Source organism: Aspergillus ruber (assembly GCF_000600275.1).
Source record: "Aspergillus ruber CBS 135680 unplaced genomic scaffold scaffold00035, whole genome shotgun sequence".
NCBI lineage: Eukaryota > Fungi > Ascomycota > Eurotiomycetes > Eurotiales > Aspergillaceae > Aspergillus > Aspergillus ruber.
The window spans coordinates 95564-105150 of record NW_024467331.1 but is presented as its reverse complement, the minus strand read 5'-3'; the positions used below and the strand labels follow the sequence as shown (position 1 = coordinate 105150).

The window sequence follows — 9587 nt, the reverse complement described above, 5'->3', positions numbered from 1 at the left end:
TCACGAAAAGGGCTCCGTATGCAAAAAAACCTCCTCAAGACCCCCCCCAAACACCCCTCTCTGCGCCCGCGCAGCCGCGTTACGCGTATCATGCAACATACTAGCTGGCCCGCAGACAAACACTCCAACCTTTTCCCCTGATTCTCCGCTGGTAGCCGCAGCGACTATCTCGGGGAGATTAGGCCGGAAGGGTCTATTCACGGCGATGCTGTATGAGCCCAAATATGTGGGGGTGGAAGTTGTGTTTGGTTCAGAAAGTTCCTTGTTTTTGGTGTCGGTTGGTCCGGTTTCGGGTTCGGGGTCTGCATCTGGTTCTTTGGTTTTTATATTGGCAGGGTCAGGTTGGTTATGCGATGTGATGTAGATGGAGATGGGGTTGTTTTGGGGGGCGTTAAAGGTGGATAGTTTCGTTTCGACTTCGTCAATGTACCAATCTGCCATGTTTTGCTGACGAGTCGCGAAGACGATTTGGATATTTCCATGCGCAAGGGAAGGTTGCTTCAGCGCTTCTTCGAGCACGGATAATGAGAAGCCTCCACCCGATCCACCGGCAATCACAAGTACACGATCGAACTGCCCGAGACGTGTCTCGGAAAGACCACCATACGGGCCCTCCAACAGGACCTTCCTTGTGCAGCTGGGACTCTTCTCAGCGATTCTGGCAAGACGGCCCGTAACCCCGCGTTTCGGTTTGATATAGAAGACAATCTCGGATGCTTTTCCCATTGTTTCCGGGTCGTAGGCAATGGAACCAATCGTGAACGGATGCGTTGTGAGTGAGTGTAGACCGAGAGTGAAGAAGCGGACGAAGACGTGTTGGCCGGGGTACCATGATATGATGGTTGGAATTTTCACACGGAGGAGGCCGGATGGGAGGAGGTCGAGGGTTGCTGAGTGGACGCCATGGATGAAGAAGGTTCGGATTTGGGCTGTGAAGAGGGAGAGGAGATAGATTGCGCCGGCGGCGATGAAGTAGTCCCTTGTTGTGTTAGCGGATATCAATGTACAAACCGGGATATAGCGTACCAGGATGATAGTCGGAAATCGCAATGGAAAAAGAAGAAAAGGATAAACAGCAATGCGACGATGAAGTGGGTTGCTTTGAAGAATTCATAGTACCGATTCCTATACAATTAGCATCACCTTGGCCAAGGTCCGAGCATCGACATACCGAATAGAAGGCAACGACATGACCGTCAAATAAGCCTGGGGAATGAGCGTCGCAACACCGGTCCAGTATGTCAAACTCGTATTCCACTCCATAACCATATCGCCCTTGTGGATGTGGTACACGATGAACGGGAAGGTGTGGATGAGTCCGAGGACGAACATAGCATAACTGGACCATTGATGAAACACCTGCAACTTCTCATGAGGCACACCAGTCAACGCAGAGATCAGGTTCGCTTTAGCTCCGAACGCCCTATCACCAGTCAGCCCGCGCAGCACACACCAGACTCTCCGGACCTACAAAACAAAAGGCAGTATCGCCAAAGCCATCCATCCCGTTCTCGTCGCAAGAGGCGGACTACTCCCGTAAGATTTGGCCTGTACTTCCGGCCAGTAATAGGGCTTCGGACCGAGCGTCATCGCGAAGAAGAACACCGTTCCCGCAAGCCCCAGGAGTATGACACCCAAACTCGGCGACCAATACCTCACCACCGGCAACTCATACCCCCTATACGCCAGATACCGTAACCCCGCCGTGGCCTTCCGCCAAAGCGCACTCCTCCTGACCTGCACCGGTGCATACTTGGCCAGGAAATTGGCGACGGCGAAGACCCCGACCGCTGCGCAGAAGAAATATATCGTGTTTAGCGAGTACACGTGGTCAGCCTCGTACCTGTACCCGTTAGTAAATCGCTTCCGGAAGCAGTAAAACGTGCCTACCAATATCTCCAGTGGTAGTTACGATATGCGCATTGTCCGGGAGTCATGGAGCAGCTGTCGGCGCGGGAAGAGTGCAGCATCACCGGCTGGTCCAGCCAGGGGACGCCCCCGGAGCCAGACTCTGGCATGTCCATGTCCATCATTTCGTGTTGCAGTATACAGTAGTATTATTCTACAAAAGTAAAGGAGGACGAAGCATTGATTTTGATATACTTCCTACTTAAGAATCGGGAATACGAGAACACGTGCCTGCGACGAAGGTCATTCGAAACGGTCATTGTTGATTGGTTAATAACCCCCGTCGATGCTCACAATTGAGCAGATTTAAATCTTTTAGCGCCGGGAGTTAATTGGGATGTACTGAGCGCATTTGCGCACATTTCCTTTACTGATATTGACGGCGGATTCGGGTTCCGTTCCTATTATCCGTATTCAACCTATAAACACTTTTAAACATGAGGATATACACATAACAATCTTATGATATTAATCAATTCATCGAGCCCGAAGCCACCGGGACTGCCGCCGGATAGGGCATTTCGTGATTCTCTTCCGCCGGCGCGGAGACGTCAACACCACCCTCGGTCCACAGACCGTGGTCGCGCAATGCTTGGTATCCTCCCCGCAGACTGTCGCCTTCGATTCCCTTTGCCCGGAGCACACTCGTCGCAACTCTCGCGGTGTCGCCGTTGTAGCAAATCACCAGCACATGGTGTCCCTTTAATTGCGAGATGACCTTTTCATCGCTGAAAATCGCATCCAATTCCCGCCATTCTGTTTCCAGAACCTGCGGATCCGAAAACGGTTTCGGGGTGTGAGAGTTGAGGCTTTGCAGCGGGATGTTGACGGAGCCCGGGAGGTGCCAGGTGGAAAAGTCGGGAGCGGTGCGGAGGTCAAGGACGCAGCACTGCGGGCGGAGGACGAGGTTGGAGAGGAGGTTCTGGGTGAGGGACTTCGGGGATTCGTAGAAGTGGGTGAAAAGGACGATGGGACTGCGCTCCCAGCTTTCGTCGTAGCGGTAGAGGTCGACTTTTGTCAAGTCCTGTTGTTGTGAGTATGGGATGATCTGGGAGACGATATGGAAGGGGAAGTACCTCATTGCGAATGGGATGGAACTTGTCAGCTCCCAGCTTCGAGAAGTACTCGGAGATATACTGGTATGGCAGGTCGCAGCAAAGGAACACGGAGTGGATGAGACCATCCGGGCCGGCGAGTTCAGACAGAGTCCCGGCTTCCTTGCGCTTCTCAAACATCTGGAACAACCCCTTCAGATTGAATCCCGACGACGGACCGCACACAATACCCTCACGGCACAAATCTAGCGACCACGAGAAAGAATCAAAAGAGTTCACCTCCTCAATAACATCCACTGCCGCCCTCCACGGAAACTCAACCGGCGCCATCAACGCAAACGACCTCGGCCCAGGAACCCTATCCCCCGCCGCCGTACAAACCCCCAATCTTACCACACTAGGCTTCACATCCTTGAAATACGTGCCCAAACCCGTCATAGTCCCCGAGGTCCCCATCCCTGCGCACAGCACATTGATCTCGGGTAACTGTCTGAAGATCTGTGGTCCCGTCCATCGCACATGCGCCCCCCAGTTGTCATCATTCTCGTACTGGTTTGGGTTAAGGATCTCCTTGGACCCCAGGGCCATCGATCGTGCACTCTGGATACCCCCGCGCTCATCAAACGGCTCCGGCTGCGAGGGTCCACCGAAGAGCGTGATGTCGAGCCCGAAGAACTGCATAAGGCGCAGCTTAGCTTCGCTAGTTTTGTTGCTCAGAAATGCGCGCACGTCGTCGACGCCGTGCATCACCCGGGCGATCATGGCCATGGAGATCACGGTTGAACCGGAGCTGTATTCGATGACGGTTTTGGTGGAGGGGGTCACGCTTGATTGGAGCATGTTCATTGCTGCAAGTTCTCTTGTCAGTATTGAGTGCACATTTGTGATACGCCGCTTCTTTTTTTTTTTTCTTTTTTAGAATTGGAGGGTGTGGTACCAGGCATGGATTTGACGTTGTTGGCTGGATGCATGGTCATCATCTTTGCATAGATGCGGACGCCATCCTTGTAGAATGGGTTCAGATGCTCCGGCAGCTCAACCAAGGGTAGCGGAGGCGCTGAGTCCGGATCAAAGTATTTTTTCAAGGCATCTGGGCCCATGTAGACATTTCGTTCATTGCCGGCCATTTTGTCTGATATGAAGTGATGAAGAAAAACGGCGCCTAGGGTTGGAGTACAGAGTACAGCAGAGGGGTAGCTTATAAAGTCCTGCACGTACAAGCTTCCCCTCTTTGTTTCTCGTTTATTTTCCCGTCCCTGAAATCCTATCTTGTGCCCTGGTCCTATTGACTTTTTTGCGAATAACCGCGCCAACCTGCCCCACTATAACAGCATCTTCCGTATACCAGTGGCAGCGAAACTACTACTGCTCTTGGTATACGCGGGAAACACCCGACAGCAGCGCGCACTGAACTCGTATGCAAGCTGTTTGCCGACGGAATACATGTCGCCATTCGAGTCCAGACATTATTAAAAAAGTACCTTGAGGCCAATGCCCAGAAACTTCGAGATCCTCCATCCAGTCAAGATCAGCCCTGTACGTCGGCTGAAGCCTTGAGTTACTCTATACAGGATGTGAGCAACACCCAGCAATCTCTATCCTTACGAGCAGGGTACTCACTGCCAAGAGCAATCGACAGGATTTGCAGCATTACAAGCGAGAAAGGCAGAGGACCTTGGGTGAGAGTGTTTGAGCGGGTTTAATTTAGCGTACCTCTTGGGTGCAGATCTCTATTGCGGATGCAGCGTTGAGATCGGCGGTTTTCTACAAGTCCACTTTGATGGAGTACTCCTCGGGAAAAATTGACAGCAGGAAAACAGCTATTTTGGTAGGGGACGGAAATGTGAAGAATTCGGAAGATTGGACCGGTTACGTTTTAAGCTCCGGCGTTTTCTGTGCGGCTTTTGTGCGGTTTTTTTCTTTTCTTTTTCAACATCTCGGGGGATATCTGAGTGTCAAAGTGTGACGGTCAGACAAGCATCATGGCTTCCGAGGTCGAGGTTAAGCAGGCCAGTCCAAGCACGCCGCAGTCAGTCTCGCAGCCAGAGACCCCTGTTGAAGGCAATGGCAATAACGGCGGGTTTGTTTTTAATGAGCAGACCAATTATGTTCCCAAGAGCACTATTATCACGGTACCTATATACGTACCCTGGTTGGTGTTTGAGCGATGCTGACCATGTACCCCGCGGATAGATCTTCCTCGCCTGCTCAACAGTCGATCTCGTCGCGTTGATGGACCAGACCACCCTCGCGGCCAGTTTGTCCATCATCGGTAATGCATTGGGGGCTAGCGACAAAACCTCCTGGATCTCAGGCGGCTACTTCGTCACCTCAACATGCTTCCAGTTACTCTACGGTCGTCTCTCTGACATCTGGTCCCGCAAGCTCGTTCTCTTCGTCGGACTGGCAATCTTCTTCTTCGGCTCGTTGGCCGCGTCTCTCGCACAGTCTGCCACGCAACTCATCATCTTCCGTGCCTTTACTGGTGTTGGTGGTGGTGGATTGATGAGTGTGGCGCAGATGATTGTTAGTGATGTCGTGCCGCTGAGAGAACGGGGGAAGTATCAGGGTATCCTGGGCGCGGTTGTCGCCATTGCCAATGGTATTGGGCCGGTTATTGGAGGTGCCTTGGCGAGTATCGATGAGGACTCGTGGAGGTGGATTTTCAGATTGAATCTGCCGCTCACTGCTATTTGCGTTCTGGCTGTGTTTTTCTTTATGCCGCTGCGTGCAGTAGAGGGTGATTGGAAGGCCAAGCTTAAGGCTGTTGACTTTATCGGTGCTGGTCTCGCTCTGGGCGGTACTGCTGTTCTACTCCTGGGTTTGAACTGGGGTGGTGGTGAGTATCTCTGGAACTCGGCGCATGTCATCGCGACGCTTGTCGTTGGTATCGCTGTATCTATTGGTTTCGTGCTCTGGCAGTGGAAGGGTGCGTCGACGCCGCTGGTTCCCATGCACATTTTCAAATCGAGGATTGTGAATGGGGCTTGTTTGACGATGTTCGTCAATGGGTGGAACTTCCTCGTGCAGGTGTATTACATCCCGACATTTTATCAGTTGGTGTTCAATTATTCGACTGTTAAGGCAGGTGCAATGTTACTGCCTATAACCTTGTTTCAGAGTATGTCCCCTGTTATATCGCCTATGACAGGACGCTAATTTGAACAGCTGTGAGCAGCACCGTCTCCGGCCTGATCGTGCATTGGGTCGGTCGCTACCGGGAGTGCATCCTCTTCGGATGGATAATCTGGGCTGTTGGTCTGGGTCTCTTCTCGACTCTGGATGAGAACTCCGGAATCGGGAAGCAAGTCGGATACGGGATCTTGACAGGCGTTGGTGTTGGAAATACATTGCAACCGTGAGTTCTCATTTGCCTTGTGCAGTTCCAAGTACTTACATGCACAGTGCTCTCATCGCCGTACAAGCTGGTGTCGAACGACGCGAAATGGCCGTCGTGACTGCATTCCGGAAGTAAGCATCCATTCATTACCAGCACGGCCATATGGTAGCTAACACGTCCTCCTACAGTTTCGTTCGCAACCTCGGAGGAACCCTCGGCCTCGCCATCGCCGGCACAATCATGTATGTGCTCCCTATCTCCCAACCATCTAGATTCCAGACAACTAACTCAACCAGCAACAACTTAATCTCCTCCTCGATCTCCTCCCTCGGCCTCACCTCCGAGGAAACCCGTTCCTTCCTCGCCAGCCCAACAAACTACCTCTCCAAGCTCCCCGCCAACGAAGCCGAGCATGCCCGCTCGCTAATCATCCCCGCATACCGCAAGGGTTTCCGGATAATTTTCATCATCGGCGCCGCGCTCTCGGCACTCGCGTTTGTGCTCGCCGTCGTACTTATGCCACAGGTTACACTGAACCGGGACGATGACAAGAAGTTAAAAGAGGAAGGTAAACAGCGGATCGAAGCCGGGAAGGAGAAGGGCAATCGCGATGCGGAGAATACAAGCAGATGAACGTGATGGTCCAGTGTCAGGATGGACTATCGCTCTCACTATTATTACCCGATGGGGTAATAAGTCAATGCACACTAAAAACACTATCACACGAGTTCATTGTTTGTTTGGCGCAAATCGCTCGTTGAGACCGGGCGACAGTACGCTAATACGAGGCAAGGAGACAAAGAAGCGTGAATGTTGACAAATTGGTGGTCGGGCATGTATATTATCGGGAATATGTATAGAGTGGTCGATCTCCTTTCTGTTTCTAATTATTGTCTCTTAGAATTAATATCAAGAATAATACTACAGCAATATGCCGACATATCTAATCCTCAACTCCGACCAAGGTACGATATCCACATCCATACTCTTTCATTCAATTCTATCCCCAATCTTAATAGCCGACCACACCCCGATCCAAAAGCAAAAAGACGCCAACGCAAACAAACTAACCCGCAAAATAACATAACAGCTCTCCCCAAATCCCTCTCCGAAACCCTCCTCCGCCGCCCAAACACCACTCTCCTCGCAGCAACCCGCTACCTAACGCCCGAAATCTCAAGCTCTTTCTTCCACCTCCCAAAGCATGACTCGTCACTTGTGATCCCTGTGAAGATTAATTTGTTCGCGCAGGATGATGCGGCGGGGGCTGTGAGGGGGTTGCTTCTTGCGGGGGTTACACATGTTGATGCGGTTGTTTTGCGGGGGGGTGATACGCCAGGTATAAATGGGGTTAATGGGATTGGCGCTGGGAGTGGGGACTCGGGAGAGGAGAGGGGTTATGAGGATGGATTGAGGAGGTTGCTCGAGCAGGTTAGGATGTTTTTGGAGTGGTCGAGGGTTGTGGTATTTGGGGGAGGGACGGATGTGTCGGGGGTGAGGGATGTGGTGATGACTGAAGTTGGGGATGTTGCTTCTTTTGTTCACGTGTGAGTCCCTTTCTGTTCGTTTCATGCTTTGCTTTTTGCTTGATGTGTCGGGGCTCAGGTGATATGAGTAGTGATATCCCGGATGGGCATGGACAAGAATCGACGGCGACAGCGACGGACAAGATACTGGAGCTAGTAAGTTTGAGCAACTCCCGCGTTGCTCTTTAGAATGCTCAATATTGTTGACTGTTGCTTGTACGCGAAGATAGACGGATCATAACGAACAAGAATGACAATCCGCCGGAAACTGGAAATGATGAATGCATCGAGGGTTGGGATCTCTTTGTTTGCTGCATTTATGCATGTATGAGTTTCGCTATCACGCATCGCTCGGGCATTTGATTCACCGCTAGATGGTTTTTGTTAGAGGTTTGAGGCATGTATACGTTTTCTTCTTTCTTCATTCCTTCTCTGATTTCCTTCATCGTATACAGAGTCTACTCTATACACACTATGTTTCTTTTATATAGATTTTTATATTCACTATTTCCTCGATATAATTCTGGGTCTGTCATGATGGTAGAGCTGGATCTTAGTCCCTTACCATAGAATGTGGTAAAGTGCTCTATCCCTCTATTTCTTGTACAATTTCACTGATGTCTCTAGATTCACATACAGCTCGAACAAGCCGGTTTATTTGCGCATAACAATAGGACATCCAGGCGGAAGAAGCAGAGTGCCTCCGCCTACGTACTAGGATCCGACGTTGTCTCTTTTTGTCTTGGGTTTTATAACATGTACGAATAGGTCCTTCCTCGCTGGCATGATGGGGTATTAACATACATACTGCAGATGGGTCTGGGTCAACGACAGTCCTGGAGGGATGGATATATATAGACGCAAACGCTACGACAACACAATCCACTGCCTGAGTTTATACAAAGTGCCAACGGATGGCTGTATGACTCGGCAGTTGTTCTTGGATCTATAACAGTGAATCTGCGAGGAGTTTTGGTACCTGAAGTCTCTACCAGGTAGCGCATGTGGTATATCGCGCTGTTTGTAAGGGATACAGTATCCATTATATTCGGGAGTTGGTCTACAGCTACTCAATCCTGGTCTTCTCGGGCACGTGGACGATGGGTTTGAGCTTATTATGGGCTGGTTTCGTATATTCTTTCTGTGAGACTCCATTCTCAGGCGATTTTTTTCCCTGGGCTTTGAATATATAGTATGTACGTTAATGACCCTTTTGACATCGCTGTGCAGAGACTAACATGCTCCAGATACATTGACGAGTTTGAGATACGGTCCCAAGGCGACACACCATGGACTCGAAGCAGGACATTTGTCCTGTTTGCTCAGAGAGCTATTATTGTTGTAACGTTCTGCAATGTCGGTGGGCTCAATATACAGAGGCCATTTCAATGATACCTCCAATGACTGAGTCCGGTCCGGTCCGTCTTCACGACCTTGAACTCTGGTCGAATCAATCGGCTGCTACGGGAACGAAAGCACATGCTTTAGTAATGAGTATAATACCGTTACGAGCACAGTGGTCAACTGCTAAACGCCATCATTGAACAGCTCCTTCCCTACCCAGGACACAATCTAGCGGTCGAAAGCAAAAGGAGTTTTGCTATCTCTTATGTGTTTCAGTTTCTGGATACCTACAAAAATTTCTTGGAGAAGGTCGCTTTGCTCCTGTGATTTGGGCACACAAGATGGCTGGCAGTTGTTTTTGCTGTCTTGGTGGACGGCTTTTTAGTAATTTTTGAGACTCGAAATTAAAGTACC

At 50.6% G+C, this 9587-nt stretch overlaps 5 protein-coding genes across 5 annotated transcripts; 3 read left to right on the top strand and 2 right to left on the bottom strand.

Moving 5' to 3' along the window:
• EURHEDRAFT_381080 (ferric reductase family protein) lies at positions 1-2033 on the bottom strand (the record flags this gene model as incomplete). The annotated part of the gene is made up of 5 exons (XM_040779365.1): positions 1-979; positions 1027-1125; positions 1172-1423; positions 1472-1843; positions 1891-2033. The coding sequence occupies 5 exons, from the start codon at positions 2031-2033 to the stop codon at positions 1-3; spliced, it is 1845 nt and encodes a 614-aa protein (XP_040635094.1).
• Positions 2034-2288: 255 nt separating this feature from the next.
• EURHEDRAFT_416463 (putative cysteine synthase B) lies at positions 2289-4189 on the bottom strand. The gene is made up of 2 exons (XM_040782956.1): positions 3901-4189; positions 2289-3811 (listed from the first exon to the last, which is right to left on the bottom strand). The coding sequence occupies exons 1-2, from the start codon at positions 4088-4090 to the stop codon at positions 2784-2786; spliced, it is 1218 nt and encodes a 405-aa protein (XP_040635093.1). The 5' UTR covers positions 4091-4189; the 3' UTR covers positions 2289-2783.
• Positions 4190-4746: 557 nt separating this feature from the next.
• On the top strand, positions 4747-7163 carry EURHEDRAFT_243577 (putative MFS drug transporter). Its single transcript, XM_040778076.1, has 6 exons — positions 4747-5095; positions 5157-6084; positions 6132-6321; positions 6369-6434; positions 6492-6545; positions 6600-7163. Exons 1-6 carry the CDS (start codon positions 4946-4948, stop codon positions 6934-6936), a joined length of 1725 nt encoding a protein of 574 aa, XP_040635092.1. The 5' UTR covers positions 4747-4945; the 3' UTR covers positions 6937-7163.
• EURHEDRAFT_243510 (uncharacterized protein) lies at positions 7086-7918 on the top strand. Its single transcript, XM_040778075.1, has 2 exons — positions 7086-7268; positions 7394-7918. Exons 1-2 carry the CDS (start codon positions 7235-7237, stop codon positions 7852-7854), a joined length of 495 nt encoding a protein of 164 aa, XP_040635091.1. The 5' UTR covers positions 7086-7234; the 3' UTR covers positions 7855-7918.
• Positions 7798-8501, top strand: EURHEDRAFT_508652 (uncharacterized protein). Its single transcript, XM_040785897.1, has 2 exons — positions 7798-8405; positions 8457-8501. The coding sequence occupies exon 1, from the start codon at positions 8229-8231 to the stop codon at positions 8397-8399; it is 171 nt and encodes a 56-aa protein (XP_040635090.1). The 5' UTR covers positions 7798-8228; the 3' UTR covers positions 8400-8405; positions 8457-8501.
• Positions 8502-9587: the final 1086 nt, after the last annotated feature.

What these genes read in the sequence shown, in the direction of transcription:
- EURHEDRAFT_416463 (XM_040782956.1), bottom strand. Translation starts at nt 4,090, where the DNA reads ATGGCCGGCAATGAACGAAATGTCTACATGGGCCCAGATGCCTTGAAA. An exon ending in CAACGTCAAATCCATGCCTG is followed by an intron (nt 3,812 to 3,900) that starts GTACCACACCCT and finishes GAGAACTTGCAG; the next exon opens with CAATGAACATGCTCCAATCA.
- EURHEDRAFT_508652 (XM_040785897.1), top strand. Translation starts at nt 8,229, where the DNA reads ATGTATACGTTTTCTTCTTTCTTCATTCCTTCTCTGATTTCCTTCATC.
- EURHEDRAFT_243510 (XM_040778075.1), top strand. Translation starts at nt 7,235, where the DNA reads ATGCCGACATATCTAATCCTCAACTCCGACCAAG. An exon ending in AATCCTCAACTCCGACCAAG is followed by an intron (nt 7,269 to 7,393) that starts GTACGATATCCA and finishes ATAACATAACAG; the next exon opens with CTCTCCCCAAATCCCTCTCC.
- EURHEDRAFT_243577 (XM_040778076.1), top strand. Translation starts at nt 4,946, where the DNA reads ATGGCTTCCGAGGTCGAGGTTAAGCAGGCCAGTCCAAGCACGCCGCAG. An exon ending in GTCGTGACTGCATTCCGGAA is followed by an intron (nt 6,435 to 6,491) that starts GTAAGCATCCAT and finishes GTCCTCCTACAG; the next exon opens with TTTCGTTCGCAACCTCGGAG. An exon ending in GCCATCGCCGGCACAATCAT is followed by an intron (nt 6,546 to 6,599) that starts GTATGTGCTCCC and finishes TAACTCAACCAG; the next exon opens with CAACAACTTAATCTCCTCCT.